The sequence below is a fragment of the Sylvia atricapilla genome, chromosome Z, assembly GCF_009819655.1.
Source record: "Sylvia atricapilla isolate bSylAtr1 chromosome Z, bSylAtr1.pri, whole genome shotgun sequence".
Lineage (NCBI taxonomy): Eukaryota > Metazoa > Chordata > Aves > Passeriformes > Sylviidae > Sylvia > Sylvia atricapilla.
The window spans coordinates 50,114,294-50,131,634 of record NC_089174.1 but is presented as its reverse complement, the minus strand read 5'-3'; the positions used below and the strand labels follow the sequence as shown (position 1 = coordinate 50,131,634).

The 17,341-nt window shown below is 37.7% G+C and overlaps 1 protein-coding gene across 1 annotated transcript in view; it reads right to left on the bottom strand.

Moving 5' to 3' along the window:
• The window catches only part of SVEP1 (sushi, von Willebrand factor type A, EGF and pentraxin domain containing 1), a 119,083-nt gene that overhangs the window by 95,986 nt on the left and 5,756 nt on the right, over positions 1 to 17,341 (bottom strand). Inside the window, exons 2-3 of the mRNA XM_066339716.1 lie at positions 8,025 to 8,280; positions 6,699 to 6,875 (exon numbers count right to left, since the gene is read on the bottom strand). Coding sequence (XP_066195813.1) covers positions 6,699 to 6,875; positions 8,025 to 8,280 — 433 coding nt within the window. The remainder of the gene's footprint in view (positions 1 to 6,698; positions 6,876 to 8,024; positions 8,281 to 17,341) is intronic.

The following is a 17,341-nucleotide window of genomic DNA, read 5'->3' as shown; positions in this document are numbered from 1 at the left end:
ACACTGGCTTGGGTAGAATGAATTTCACAGCATAAGTCAAGTAAAGGATTTTTAAAAAGGAGAAAGTATTCCTACACTCCATCTCAATCTGAAACTGATTCCGAGAGCTAAAAGCCAAATTTGTTTGACAGATGACAAATACAGTGTGTACAGTCCATTAAAATCCAAATGTAGGGACACAGAAGATGCCTGACTTTGTCACAATAAGAGTGCTATGCTCAAGTCCAGTTAAAGGAATCAACTTTGACAAGACTTCAGGCACAATTTATGATGGTAGAAACCCTGATAGCTATTCACAACCTCACAGGCACTAGGACTAAAACTTTTGAGTTAACTGTAGCAGAAATCACTTTCTAGGAATGACTTAAGTAGTTAAATGTGAAGCTTTGGAGCCCCAGAGAACCATGAGGAACAAAGTAGGTAATTAAAACAGATTTTAAATCTTTTAATCTCTCTTCACTTCATAAATTAACATTTTGCTGTATACTGCTATTTAATTTTGATGCACTGTTTCAAGGATTTAAATATTTTCTTCTCTAAGAGAAAAGCTACTAAAAAGCTCATAGAATGCTAAGTTGTCTGCATTTAATTTGTGAGACAGCACAAGTTCAGGAACTGTATGTCTACAAAAACATCCTGACTATGTGTTTCTGAAAAGGTAATGAAAGTAAGATGACACTATGTGATCCACACAGGTAACCAAAGAATGTTGCAGTAGGAAATTTTCATTAAGGATTTCACGGGACAGCTATTCCAGTAAGTGCCTGCCATGATGCAAGTCCCAAACCTGAAATAAGATTCTCAAATGCACAAGACCAGTTAAACTCTTATCAAAGGTCCTTGTCAAAATAGTTGGAGCCTAAACTGAAAAAATCAGTGACAACTGGCCGATGAACAGTTTAAGCAGTTAAACATGGCATGTCCAGGGCAAACTTTTAAACTACCACGTCTATCAGGACTGCAGTACTGAAAAAGAATATTTCCAAACCGTGCATAATCTCAGTGAAGGTAGGACAGCCTGCTTTTCATCCTGTCTAGAGCCTCAGGGCAAAGTCTAGACTTAACAGTAAAGGTTTTACAGTCATTTAACTAAAGGCTAAACCTAACTGTTACTGTACTTACGCTTTTGTTAACCTTTTTAATTAGAATGACTGCCTGCAATGTTTAGCTTGTAGCCAAAGGACACGAGAAGACAGGCTCTGTAGAGAGCCTAAGTCCAATTGACACAAAAAGTGGAAGATTATTTCTGTGTCATGTCTATTTCTAATCAGAGGACAGTTTCTGCATGTTTCAAGCCCTTCAAATTTTTTCTCCTCAAATTGCACATATGTTCTGGAGGCTTTATTTTCCTGACATTCTGAGGTGACCAAGACATGTCACTTTGGAGATAAGGAAAAAAGAATAAGTTCTACATCACTTTCTAGTATTCCAACAAATTTATTGCAGAAATGGTTCTATACTTAATAGGAAAGAGTCTGGATTAGCATAGAAACTTATTTTCTAAAGGGGACGAAATTTTAGGAAAGTCGATTTAAATGTAAAAAAATCTGGACTAACATGTTTGCAGGCTTCTGGATGTAATTATTTTGCAAACAAAACACTTGTAAAAGCCATTTTCTTCAGTCTTCATGAAAACAATAATTATTAATGCTTTTACATTATCACTTTAAGATTTCAAAATACTTTAAAAAAGTAATTAACCTATTAAACTTCCATAGCCATGCCTAGAGCATCTGTTTTTCATATCCACCTTTCTCATCCACTTGTCTTGCAGTAGTCTCAGTGAAAAATCACTGGAAAACTGTTTTACGTTTTTCCTGTACTCACCCACCATGATGTTATGCTACTCTCACTAGAAAAACACAATTACATTTCTTTTGTATTTAACCATCACAATGTTTTCTGAAACTCTTACCCATAAAGAGTCACAGGATTTATAAGAAACAGAAAAAAAAATGCACAAAATCGCAGCAAGGAATATTTTTGCCAGTATGAATTAGGCAGCATTACTTGGTTACAAGCATTTTGTATTCTTCCTCTTGGTTTAGCTCCCTTCTCCTTACATGACAGCCAGTCATTTTGACACAGTATATTCACAATAGAACCTCTGTGTATTATCACAGATTGAAAGTCACTCTGTAACAAAAGAAGACTAAATAATAAATAGTAAACTCTACAAACATATCTCATCCCTCCTTATAATTGGGTTACAGAAATAGCACCATGATTAAAGCATTGTTCAGTAAAAGGGGTGAATCATAGGCTGATAGATGTACACAGACAATGGTCTCTCCAGTAAGGCTTTCTGTCTCAACAGCAGGTGAGTCTAACTCTTAAGTCTTTCCAAACTCTTCAGGTTTTGAAAGCATTTCATAATTGCTTCATTATGTACATAGATCCCAACTTCCTTCCACAGCTGTATTTGAAATCATCTGATGTAAAACTTTTGTTTGCTTTCTTGTTTTAGTATATCAAGATTGGCAGGGTTATCTGACATAAAAAACCACATTATCAGCCATTTGACATTTTCTTCAAAGAAATGCCCCTTTTTTAATTTGTCAGTTTTCAAGGGCTACAGGTCTTAAAAGGAGCCCTCTTTTAGTGACAGCTCAGTTAGAAATGAAGAGCATTTTTCTGATTTAGAAATTAAAAGCAAAGGAGGAGAGAGAAATCCAAACAAACTCCCACCCAATTTTAAGACGCAGAATCAGTGAATGAAAGTACTGCTTTGTGAGACAGCAAGAAACTAAGTTCTAAGGATTTGAAAATATGCAGTTCCATTAACCAATCCAAACCTTCAGGTTCAACAGGCAAATTTATCCTGAGATCTTACTATGCTTGAAGACATTTTTTACACTCATTTTCCCCTCCCTTTCTTGCTTTCTTTTCCCTCCCTGTCTGTCAGAATCTCAGAGTACTGTTGGTGGTTCTCCTCCAATCCACAGTAGGCACCTGCTGAAGAGTATAGCATATGTTGTTATACGTGTTGTTAACTCTGGAAGCCTTGGGACTTGGAGGAATCTCGAAAAATTCGTGAAAATTTCCAAGTACCATCTGCCAAGTTCCAAGACAGTTGGCAAAGCTTCATTTAGTCAGTAACTCCTCCAGGGTAGCCAGATAAATACCACCCATAGAGAAATATTGAGAAGGGGTGATTCAGCTCCTGGGGAGTGGAAGCTCCTATCAAAAGGAAGTGAGGAAGGAGACAGCATGGCAGGAGAAATATTTACTTTCCTTTGACTAGAGGATTGGACTCACCACTAGAATTAAACACAGTTCTTCCTGTGTGACTAAGGAAAGAACTGCTAATAGTATATTAAACTCAATTTTTTTTTCTAATTAGAAAGATATCCAGTTTATGAATATCAGGTTTGGTTTTGCATTCTCAACAGGAACAATCCTGAAAATCTAATGGAAAAAATGCTCACATGAAAATTAGGTCCATGGTCCAAGAAACCACAAAATGCAAATCTTCCTGGCCTGGCTGGACCTACATATTTAAACCTACAGTTTACATATTTAAACCTACATTTTAAACCCACAGTTTAAAGTCTTTTCAGTACTGTGTTCTGAATTAATATCTGTAGGAAAAAAAAAAAAAAAAAAAAAAAAGAAGGAAAAAAACCAAGTGAAGTTTTCACATGTTTTCATGTTTTGTTGGAAAGGCTCTTTAGAAATCTAATCCATGTGGCGTTTTGAAGCTAAGACTGTTGCCCTAGGAGCTGTGCATATGATTACAGATATACTACAAATTCCTAAATAAAAGCCTAAGCAAGCTATTAAATATTCATGCAGATGGTGGAATTCAATAATTATACCCAAGTAGTAAGCTAAATATAAACAAAAGAATGAAAAACCAGCCTAGATTACATGGAAATAAGGTACTTGTTCTGCCCTGTGAGTTGCACATCATCTTTACGGATACCTTGTGCTGCAAAAAATGGGGTCTATATGTCAAGCAAAAGAAACTAGTTGTTTTAAGACAACAGTTTCCTAACCTACCCAATAACTGTGGCCATGCTTAGAAGTAACCGATGAGGTCAACATGATGGGTACTATCTTTAGTTGCATCATCTTGAACCTATAAGGTCATCCAATCCAAGAGACCACTTAAAACAGAACTTTCCAAGGAGAATCTTACTGAAAAACAATTGTGAAAATGTCATGTCAAAGACATCTATTCTATTCTCATAAGAGAGAGAAGATACAAATGGAGATCTGAATATTTTTTCACTCTCCTAAGAAATGTGCAGTTGATTTAAACAACTCACGTTTTATGGACAAAACAGAAGAAAGAGCCCTAATGAAAAATTAAAAGATTTATTTTTGCTGCCTTCTGTATTGCGCTTTGGTTGTCTCTAGTTTGTCTAGCTTGAACCTCAACATTTGTAGTCAAGGAAGAGAAGAAGAAAAAGTGTAGAATTACTGAAGAGGAGGTGTTTATGCACTCTGCAGTACTTGGGAGCTGGTCAAAATCCTGCCTCTGTTTTTCCTCTCACTCTCTTCCTTTGCCACAATCATCACAGATATCTCTGGCCACATGAAGCTCCCAGTGTGGGCCAAGAAAGTCTGTTTGGTTTGCTTTTAAATGCAGAGAAAAGTCAGTCTGTTCTTCCTTTAGTGGCACATCATCAACAATACTACAAAGAAGGGGAGTGGAACACTGAATTTCTGCTTTTCAGCACAGAGCACATGGCTCCTATTTTATTTTACAGAAGATTTCTAGAGTGTTTTCTGCTAATTAAGGAATTCAAAAACTGTAAGGATTTTTACATGTTATTCTGATGCATAATTTTAAAACCATAAACAACAGTTAAGGTGGCATAATGAAAATCAGAGCATACAGGAAATAATCACAGAAAAGAAACACAACAGCAAAAAAACCCAGATGCTACACAGAAAAGCAATTTCCCTCTTAATTAAAATTCTTTTTAAAAAGCCTTACTGTATTAGGGAAACATAGGCTAGTGGAATATCTTCAAGTTTTACAAAAAAAATGGTAAAAGTAGTCCAATAAAATTGAAGTCCTGTCACTGTAAACTTGCCACAAATCCTCCTGCACATTATAGAGTGAGGAAAAGTTAAGACGCATTCTTAAGATTCCTTACACTTTACAAATCCACAGTTTTGTATGCTCAGATGTGAAATGTTAAAAAAAGGTTGGGATCCTTTTCAGAATAAAAGTTTGCAAAATAGGCTGGTTTTCCTTTAAAGAACACATGTTGTCTTTTTTTTTTTTCTGTCTGTCTTGAAAAATAGAAGTGTTGAACTCAGCATACATAAAGAAGACGTTTGAGTCACTCAGGTCAAATTCTCCCTAAAATACAGGTATGCAACTTCAATTACTATCACATACACAGCAGATGGCTGCAATCATCAGCTTACTTGCAATGTATCTAATACCAGACCCTTCTACAAACTTATTTCAGAAGCACCTGCCAAGGAAGCAGAAATGAAACTTTTGTCTGCAGCTGCAAAGTTCCCATTTAAAAAAATCTGACCTTTACCATTTTTGGTGGCACTTGAAAGGTACAATTACCCTGTCAAAAGACCCTTTCATGAAGAAAGGGCTACTCTAAAATGATCGTCTTGCTCTCTTTAGGAATATCTCAAAGCAATATTTAATGACACAAACTACTGATAAAGGCAAAAGTCCTGTATGTATTTTGTTCAAAATCTTACTATGGCACTCAAGGTGAAGGAAAATTACTTTATGACAAAAGAAAAATACGATGGAAATGTGGTTTTGTCTTAAATAAATTAGTATAAGAATTGAAAATAAGCAAAATGGAATAGTGTATCTGATTAGAGTTAATTGAGCTGAACAAACGGAGCTGCAACCACTTACATAAAATATGATTCTGATCCAATGAGACAGTGCTGATACTGATTCCTGGCTGCATTCCTCTACTCATGCTGCACTCAAAACTCAATTAATTCCTGCTACATACTGCAAAAAGGAAAGGTGTTCCAGAGGTACAAGGTGAATTATAATGTGAGAACTGGCAGGGAGTGTAATACAACTTTACCGATCAACTTCTGAAGTGTAAACTGTTGTTATTTTAACCATACTTTGAATGCATATGAGTAAAACGGCTTGTCCAAAATGTAGTAACAAAACCAGTATTAGCAAAATGTCATGATGACTCATTCCTGTTCAATGACTCAACTGTTTTCTTCCTCGATAGTAACTAGAAGTCATCACAGGAGAATTAGAACACATTCACATGTGACTCTAAGTTTCACCCAGCATTTATCCTGTAAAGATCCAGATATATAAAGCCCCTCTCTGAACAGGAGTGTTTATGACAGTTCAAAAAGTTATCAGCAACACTCATGAGGGAAAAACGTGCTATGAGCACTTGAAAGCAAAAGATACTACCTCAGACTTGGTCAACTCACAGTCACAAGCTTCTAGTGTGCAGTGTTTTAGGAAAGCTTTACTTTGTCCAAACATTGGCCCTATTCTTAGCTTTTTCCTGTGCATCTCCTTGAGTTATTGCTGAACATAAGGGATGAGGTGCATTTGACTGCTAGAGCTATAATATGTCTCCAACCAGAGAGTTTTCCAGCAGCCTTGGATGCATTCTGACCCAGGTTCATAGCCATAATCCCAAACCGATCTTTTAGCTCTTAGATTGATTAGCCATGCAGTCAGGGGACACAGAGAAACCGAAATACTGAGACATGAGACTCACCTGTACACTCATGTTGTAGTCCTTTCCCATAGTATCCTTTTTCACAGATACACTCAAACTGGCCAGTGTGAGTGCCACATTTACAGCTTGCCATGATGTCGCAGCAGTTTTCGTTCGCCTCGCAAAGATACGAACAATGGGATATATCTTCTTGGATATAGCTGCCAGAGGGCAGGTCTGAAATAGTACCAATTTATTAACAAAGAATTTGAACAAATGTAATCCCACAGTCTCACATTATACCATTAGTGAGACATTTGTTAAAAACCCTAGGCTCCAGTTCTAAGTAGCAGAGATAACACTATGAAGCAGAGCATTGCTATGATCAACATGCAGAAGATTGGTGTCCTTATTCCGGAAAAGGAGCCACTGAAATGCACTCAGACTTTCTCTTCATTTGAGTTTAACACTGCCAGAATCCAATGTTAAACTCCCAACAGTGAGCTGTTCAGACAGCTTTTCCCAGCTTTGGTGGATGCCATATTTGGCATCAGAAGAACATTTGGTTATGGCATGTAAAACCATTTAGTCATATTATTAAAAAAAAATCTTTGGCACATTCACATAGACTGATCAACTTTACCTGGAACAAACAAGCTGGCAACAAAGCACCAGAAAACCTTAAAATCACGATCTTACACTGTTATTTTAAAGTAGCATGTTTTAAAAAATTATAGCAAATAAATTCAGATGGCTAGTTCTAAGCCTCCATCAAGCAGCATTGTCGAACAAATGTTTAATCATGTGTTCTCGCTTGCCTGTCTAAACCTGTCCTATTTTTTGAAAAGAACTTTTATTTTAGGATACAGCAGATTAGAAGAGGAATCACAGTCCAAACTCTCCACATCTTTCTCTTGCCAGTTTTACTGTCAGGTCACAAACTGTGGTATTGACTCTTACACAGAGGGATCTAGACTGGTTCTGAACAGGCTGTTGCTGTTGTGTGAGAAACCCTAAAGGTACTAAGTCTAGTCCTTAAAATGTACACTAGGTGCCTCTAGTACCTGACTACAGGGTTCATCTGTTCAAGCACAAGATACATTGGGGCAAGAGCAGTCTGCTCTTCACAGACAAAATGAAGAGCTGAAGGGATGTGTTTATCTATACACATCAGTGAGGAGAATTTTGCTCACATCTTGTTGGTGATGAGTTAAGCCAAATAAAGTTTATCCTTTTAACTGAGGAACAAACACCTCTGCTAGATTGTATGAGAAAAATAAAAAGGGAATCAACACTACATGAAGTGTAAATTTAAGACAGTACTGGAGATCTTTCTCATCAGACCTCTCTGCTCCCTGTAGATTTCTGAGGTTAGGAAATTATTACCTTCATGAAGAGCTCTTCGTGCCAGAGCTTCAAACTCAGCAAAACTGTGAAGAAGATAACAGTGATCTTCTTTTGGGTGGGATGCCATATCATTCAGTTCTCGGATGTTCCCCTGCCATATCCCAAAGGTGAAGATCTCCACTCCAAGTTCACGCAGGGATGCTGCAATGGGTCTTGGGTCTCCTCCATTGGAATAGCCATCAGTAATGAGAAATATCACCTTGGTAGCGTTTCCACGGGCATGCCGTAATATTTGCTGGAAGAGAAAATGAAGTGGCACACCTCAGCAAATGGTTAACAGTGGCTGATTGGTACACTACTTCCTCCATTATATGACTCTTTTTATTTGAATTATACAGCTAATAAGGCTCTTGCAAGGTCACCCACTATAACAAAGGTCAAACATCTGCATGTACAGCCTGTAGTTGAATGAGTCCAACCACTGAGTCACACTTTAGGTGGTCACAGCTTACACAACCACTATATGTAATCATATATGAAATCATGACACTATAAGAAATAAGACATTTTCATGCTGATTGATTAAGTTGCCCATGCATCAGATTCAGCAAAGGTTCTGACCAGCGCTTAAGTGGCTTTGTTCAGACTGAAGTTTCATTAAGTACAACAAACATTGCAAATGTAGTGCAAGACCCCAAATATTTTAATGCAATATTGTGTTTTGATCCATTAACTATAAACCCTACTGCTGATTTATTTTAAGCCTTCTCCTAATAAGTATTTAGACTGTCGATTATTTTAAACCCAGCATAAAATTCCCCATTTGTCCCTGTTGGACGATGCCTTCCTCCCTTACCACAGTTTGCTAAGATCACTTTATCCTGCCCATCATAGTCTCAAAAATGCCTATAGTCCCTTCTACCCTGCTGCTTGCTCTTCCCAATACTTCACACAAGGCATTTGTGACACTGCTCAGTACTGCCTGAGGGAGAACATGCCCCACAGACTCTTGCCCATTTCAGCCTTCTGGTCTGACAACACACTTGTGCTGATTACTCTCCAAGTACTTTCAGTTTTTAGGCGACAGGGCGAGCAACAGCAAAAAGGTGATGCCAATGTGCCATGGGCTAGAAGCCACCCTATGGAATTACCATACCAATGCTTAGCCACTGTCTGTCAGACCTTGAGTAAACAAGGGATGACAACCAAATTCTTAACTGTGGTCAGGTGCTGTCCACAACCCTAAAGCAGGGGATTGTGAAAATATATTTTCTCCATCCTCTGGGAACTTATGTAGAAAGAGTTAGATAAAGACCTTTAATCTGGTAGCAGGCAAATTATTTCAACCACATTTATTTCAATAGCAGACCATTTGCATTATGCAGTTAATGCAAAAGACCAAATTTAATAGACCTTTGAATAGTACTCCAAAAGACATGTCATTGTATGGTAAGTAGGTAAATGTGATTAAGAAACTCTTAACAAGCACCAATTCCAAAACCAGAGATCAACCAAGCTGAGCTGTTTCATTATGAAATCTTTATGTAAGCCTTATGAAGTAAAATTATCTGGCTTTCAGCTCATCCAAAAGCTTACCAGCTATGTGGGGGTGGGCGGAGCCCCAGCTGCTTTGCCCTGGAGAGAGCCAAGCTGAGGAGTTAAGAAAAAATTTCGCAACTTCACCCAGAGCCCCTAAGGCAAAAGACAAACTTTCTAGTCACGGCGACCTGTCCGGAGACCCACAAGACCCCTCGGGATTTTATGTAGATCTGTTACAATTGATTGGTTTTGTACTCTTTTCCTCCCACCCTGGTGTCCCCTAAAAACCCCTGGGTTTCCTCTGGTTGGCAGAGGTTCCTCGTCCCTGGATCCCTTTCGCTGGTACCTTTGCAATAAAGTCACCACCTGCAGAAATTCCACAGGAAACCTCTCACCACGGCCGGCTAAAAGAGGGGCAAACTCACAAGGGCAGGAGCTAAGAGCACTGAGCTGAAATCACTGAAAGCTGAAATCACTGAGCTGAAAAATCACTGCTCTGCCCGATGCTGAGAAGCCCCTCTGCCAGCTGAGGAGCGCCCTGACCCCCCCAAGGAGCTGTTTCTAGTGAGACATCCTTTGGGGTGGCTGTGGCTCTCTGGGTCCCAAGCGGCGGACCCCTCTACCAGCTGGAATACAGCTAGGCCAGCCTAAATAATCTGCAGAGTTTTTATACTCCATCTCAGTAAACCAGCCCATATTTTAGGACAATTGGATTTTGACTCATCACTTCACTGATTTCAGGTAGATACTATGCAAAAACAAGCATGCACACCATAAATCAAAGCACATACCATTGGCACTGAGACACTGAGGCACTGAGAACATTGCCAAGCAATGTTCTGCTGTTGGGATTGATTTCATTACTACTTGTTTGCAAAACCCAAAGAGAGGGAAACCAAATCCTCTTGCAGACAAAAATACCCTTCACAAATCAAACTAATTGTTCCTCACATTGCTTAAGTTATAAGTGGAAAACCAGAATTAAGTGGAAAAACAGAATAAAATGGGAAACTAGAATGAAAAGAATCAGGAAGAAAAATACAAGACAAAGAGCAGCATGAGGACAAACAGTACGAAAAAATGTACAAAATGCCTAATTGCAAAGTGCATTCTGAAACTGATGCTCTAAAACAAATGACTGCAGGCAGAGATGGTATTCTTATTTATAATTAACATGTATAATTAACATATTTAGCATTAACTGTGCTATTTTAAAACAGAATATAAGCAACTTAAACTTCCACCCAACTTCTTAAGTATTCAGGCTGATATTCAGGATGTTTGTCTAAAGCTATTTTAGTAAAAGTGGCCTGCTTTTTTCAAAAAGACAAGGAAAATATATGTTCCATCCATATGCACTTAGTTTTGTATCATCTCTGAGTTTTGAAAAAAGAACTTTTGATCTGTAAATCACATAATAAAGATGGAAAAATATGCCCAAAATAAATGCAAGCTGTGGAATGTGCATAACTGAGGAAGAAACCACTACTTACACAGAGTTAAGAGACATAATGGAAATTGTCAGTGGAATTCTCTGAAGATCCCAGCTATACAGAGATTGCTCTAGCAGAATATGATTTCAACTCTGATTGTGTCGTAACATGTATAGAAGAGGGAAAAAAGCTTAATTGTGGAAGGATGGCAATTTTCTGTAGTATCCTTCAGCACTGTTTCCTCGGTGCATAACAGAAAAGTTCACACACTTTGCAGATGAAGGTAGTGGACAAGATTCCACATTGTGCTGGCACTTCAGCAGTTAATGCTCATAATCATCAGCAATCAAACGTCCATGTTATCCCTAAACACAGAAACATGTCTGCATGCCCAGTGAACAAGTGAGCTTGAGCCCCAGTAGTCTAGACAGGACTACAGATATCTCAGGACTATTTAATTCTGACTAGTAAATAAGTAGGGATTTTTGTTTTACAAGATTAGACTACAAATGCCCTCTGAAACTCCTGAAACGCAAACCCTCCATGACTTTCCATGTTCTTGGTCCCATGAAAAATAGCTTAGCAAGACCTTTTAAAGGTGTGGGTTTGAGTAAGCGAGCATCAGTAAAAGACCATATTTGAAGAGAAAATTACTATTTTTGAGGGGAAAATATGCCATGGCTACATGACCATCAGATGAGGCAAGAGCCTCATCTTTTCTGTCCTCTGCATCTCAGAGGGCAACCTCCTCAAAGCAGCATGTCTGTCACAGACACGAATTGAGTCAACAGGTAAGAGAGCATGAAGCTGCCTTCCTGCTACCCAGAAGACTAGAATATTCAGGCACCAGGAAATATGAGTAGAGAAAGAGACAAACAGACAAGATTGCTACATATTGCCTGCCCCTGGAAATCAAAACAAAACAAAGCAACAGACCAGCTTGGCCCTTGGCCCTCATGTCTTGCAGCTGTAACTCTAGACACAGAATTCCTGCTGTATAAACACAGAGGAAAACAACAAGGGAAGGAAAGAAACATTCAGCATGGGGAGGGTTTGGGAGGTCAGGGAGGAGGTGGCGGGGAGGAGATAAAAGTCTGTTTTGAAATAATTTGTGTATATTTATCAGTCCACTTAGCGTTTTGTTTCTTTTTGTGAAGACAAGAGGACAGCCCATCAGCCATCATCAGAGCTGCTCATAATGAAAGTATCAGTCTCCATTCCTCTTCTCCACAATACTTGTGCAGCATTTCACATAATTTTTGTTTTCTCTAACTCTTACTTCCCTCTCTTCTGAGAAACCTCTCTCTCCTTCCCTCTCCAGAAAGTTGTTTTTTCCCAACAGAAAGTTAATGTATTTTAATATTTGTTCGACCCTTAAACTTCTTTAACCCCTAAACTTGTAAGTACACACAGAGATGGTTCATCAGCCCCTGCCAACTTCATGGACTGGATCTACATTAAGATTACTTTTTCTTCATGACAAGGCTTTGCAATCCCTTCATAGAGTGTCATGTCCTTCAATAAATGCAGTTTAAAAGCCCTCTAAATAGTACTAGTAAGTTTAAAGCATCCTGAGAACCTGTTTCTTTGACATGAATATCCACATCTGCTTCTGATTTTACCACCAAATGAAACTGAGCATCAGCTATAACTCAAAATACAGGGCTGAATGGCCCATCAAGTAGAGAATTTAGTCCATTTTGTCACTACAATAAATTAATAGAGGTAAGTACAAATAAAACAATGCAAGTGCCCTTGATGATTGAATAGAAATTCATGGGGCCACTAGAAATACCTAGTCTTTTACCATTTCAATAACTATTTTCTTGTCTACACTTTTTTCAGAGGATCAGTCAGTTTCAGCAATCCTTCCAGATCTTAAATAAAACATTCTTTTCACATTAGCAAAAAGCTATTACCATCTGTATTGTGTTCAGTGACTGTTTGGTGTGTACAAATATCTGGCATTCTAATCAATTTTTTGTGCCAAAAAAAGTCCTTAGAATTAAAAAATGAAGTCTTGTGCAACAAAAGAGTTATCATACAAAATCCTCCTCTAGAAATTCACTACCATAATGGAAAACTAAATCCTACCAGTCCAGTCACAAAAACAGCTAAATTCTAACTTCTGCCTTTTTAGCATTAACATGGAGTTTCAACACAGGAGATGAGAAGTATCAGGGCAAAGACTTCTTCAGTCATTTGACAGCCACAGCAATGATGTTGTCAAAGGTTCTTTGTTACTGTCTCAACTACATTTTCTACATGCAATCCATAAACATACGATCTTAGGCCTGATTCCTGTCCTTACTCTCTCTTTTGATTTTAAAGAAGATTCTGACCATACAGAATTGAATATTAATATATCTAGAGGGAAACAAGTAGAAATGGGTTACCCTCTCTCACTTTACAGACCAAGCCACCAATAACATCATATAGGCCCAGGAGAAGCTTGCCTTAGAATGCTTTAGTTGGAGCCAAGCCTGCAAAATAACATCATCCAACACTCACCTTGTAGGAAAAACACTACCTAAGGCTACAAAGCAAATGTTACTTCATATAGATCAGTAAGAACCACCATCTTTGCATCTCAGAAACAAAACAGAAAGCTTTTCACTAGAGAGTCATTGAGCTGTGCTGCTCCAGAAGACCCCTTACACTGGATTTCTTCTCACTTTAGGAATGACATAAAACATACACACCAGGGGATGAGGCGTGAGCAGAATGAAATTATTATTTTTCCGAGATGATCTCTTATTCAATATAAAAGAAATAATTTCCATTATGTTATAGAATTAACTACCTACAATGTAACATATTCATTATTAAGCTTATATTAAAATGAATAAATGCGAGTTTATTAGAAAAAAAAACATGACATAGGTTTGGTCCATACATTCATAAGAATATTAAATATTAAACCAGTATACCATAATTTATCATAGATGGCTTCAAAAGCAGATCAGCATTTCATTCACAAAGGAAAGTGGCAATGCTAAATCTCTTTGCAAAGCTCAGCTTCTGTTCCAAGGTATCTTTGCTTTCACCTTTCCTGCAGGTAAAAATGTCCAAATTTGACAGGAGATTTTACATAAATAAATATTCTATAAAGAAAAAAATAACCAGCACCTTGATCAAACATAGCTTTTGGTGAAGCTGAGACATCTTATCACTGAATCCAGAGCACTCCTGAGGAACCTGGTCATCTCACAAGAGCAACGCAAAGGTAGGCAGTGACAAATACAGTTCCCCTTCCTCAGTAAAATGTTGCCAGGTGAAGAATTGTTTGCACCTGACAGGTTAACACAATACTTATTCTTCAAAACCAGCTGGCCTATGGAACCACACAATGTTAATTCTGTAGAAGAAGATCTGGAAAGCAACCAGCCCAATTGTGCAAACTTTTACCAGTTCACCAGGCAGTCAGGTATGACCTTGAGGTTGCTGATCACCTGGATCACCAGACTCCCAGGACAGGAAGCATGCACAGAGGGAACGGAATGTAAGTTTATGACTTGGGGAAAATGATTATCATATATATGTTTTTTCTGGGAAAACTTATGAATATGTACATAAAATACAACATATAAACATGAGCATGCATTCAGCATGCAAAATATTTTGGAGGAGACATTCCCTCAAGCATCCAACCTGAATAAAGAATGCCTGCTTCTTAATGTTACATTGGTGCTAAGGAGTTTTATTTTACTGATTTTTGGTATAAATAATAATGTAAAAATAATACAAGTGTTATTCCTACACATAAAAGTCCTGGCTACACCTCCTGCACTCCCTCTCTACAACAGCAAAGGTCTGATTTCACCATGTTTTCTTTCAGTCACTATGCATTGCTATTTTCATTGCTCAAATCAAATTAATCTTATCCCCTCTTCAGGCTTCACAAAATTAACTAAAAGACATTCTAGAGTTAGAGGTTTTGGCTTCCAACCATTCCCTCTCTTTTCTGTACTGCTACACTGGCTCTAGACACCAAGCTGTTACCTATCTAGAAGAAATAAACTTATATTGAAACTTAATTCAGAGAAAAGATGTATCTATAGAAATAATTTGGATATTAAAAATATTTAAATAGTTCTTTCAGTAACTGGCAGTCATGACCTAAGTAAATCTCACAACTGTGTCAGACAACCCCACAATATGGATGAAAGAACACAGGTTAAAAAACCAGGCATGGTCATGGCGAAGAAATGTACTGATATGATTTCTGAGCGAAGACTGACAGATCTAGTAATATTCAGATGGGGAAAAAGAAGGTTTAAGATCCTCTTATCCAAGCATAGATATAAATACTTAATGACGGGGGCAGTAAGGAAGATGTGTACAGAATCTTCTAATTGGTAGCATGAAGTAAGAAGCCCATATTTAAATACCAACATTCCCCTTAAAGAGAGGAAGCAACATTTCTGCTGTAAGTGTGATGAACTATTGAAACATGTTTCCCAGAAAGTTTGTGGGTTCTCCATCCCTGGATGTATTCAAACACCAACTTAGACACAGTTTTAAGCAACCAGAACAAAAGCCTGAAGAACCCAAAATTAGCACTGGCTTTACATTTACAGGAGCCATTACACAGAATTTTGACTCACACAGTTGTGTTAGCACTGTTGGATCTGATGATTTGAAATTGTGCGGCTTGCAGTTCTGAGCTCTGAGCTAGAAAGAACAGAATGCACCTAGTTTGCAGGAAACAACTAACATGCTTATCCTTCATCTTCTATAATTTTGAAGGTTTTCTAAACAGGACATTAAAAAACAGGACCTGTTACGTACATGGACATTTTCTAAGCTCTTATGCTATATAACTGTTTAACAAGCTTATTGAGACTTTGCAAAGTTGCTGAAGGCTTTTATATGCTGCCATGTTGTATGCTATTTTCAGAATGTCATTTGCTAACAGATCTTAGTTTGATTTCAAAAATGAAAAAAACTAGTTTTCTTTCTCTGTGAGCAGTTTCTATCATAAATATAACAAAGATGTTATTTGATTTTTTTTAGTACTGCTCTGGTCTTCTGTTAATAATAAAAATAGAGACTCAAAAATATTTTACTAAATACGTAACTGATTTTCATGTATTTTCAGATCAAGCATTCAAATCGCTATTGACTAGTACATCTGCCAAATATTTGTTTCTTTTGTGTTTGCTTTAAACATTTATTACTTTAAATAAGCAGGGAAAAAGAAGAAAAGCTGAACTGAATAATTCATTCCAAAAGGACAAACAAAATTCATGACCTGGCGCATCTACTCCCAGCTGTCACTAGTCAATTATCATCTGAATACTTTTTTTTTTTTTTTTTTTTTTCCCTCCAGGACTGCTAGAGTTGAGCAACACTAACACAAAGTTATCACTGATAAGAGATGTCCCAGACCAACTGCGTGTGGGGGAGCGTTTGGGAGAAATGCATCTCTGCTTAACTGTTCATACTGTGTATACTCAGCAGAGCACCACAAATCTGAACGTTAAAGATCTTTACAGACTGCTGCTTACAGTCAATGAGGCTCTTCATATTCCTGGTTGAGGCTGCCAGTGAGACCTTGAACCACAGGTAGTATTATAATTTTAACAAGAGCTTTTGTTTTGGATTGTGTTAGTGTCATAGAGAAGTAGGCAGTTCCAAAATTTAAAAAGGGTGCTGGTCCTACAAAGAACCTGTTGCTAAAAGTAGTTGCACTTTTAATTTCTGCACCTAGAAAAGTCAGAAAATTCTGAGCATCACAAACATGCTGTCTCACCTGCAAAATCTGACTCACAAATTCCAGTAATATGAGGAATTGGGGACAAAGGGTAAAATATATATCACAGAACATGCAAAATAAACATTCAGAAGTTTAATGCTGAGGCTTATGTCAGGAACTACTGCTAGATATTATGTTATTTTGTTGTAAAGGCCTCTCATAAGCCTAGGAAATTAATTTAAAATAAGCCAACTTATTTTGTCCTGACTTCTTCAAAATTTTAGTGCCGGGGATTTATTCCTTCTCTCAGAACAAATCACTCGTCAGCTTTTCTGGTTTGTGTTTGTATCTCTGAAGCAAAGCACAAGCTAGGACTGATTTCTCTGTGAGGGTCATAACTTTTAAAGACTGGGAATCAGAAGGGACTTATTTTCAGACCCTTCCAAAAAAGGCTCTGAGATAACAACAAAAAATGGTTTTCTCATGAAAAGGCATCTCTATTCCGGAAACATTTAGGATGATATCATCCAGATAAAATAGTGGGGAAAGATTTCATTCATTATATTGTTGGTTCAGCTATCACATCCACGAGATTTTTTTGCAGCAATATGTACCATCAGACTTCCAAATTACACACTTTTGATTAGATCAAAATGCAAGACACAATTTTGTAAGCACAAGTGGAA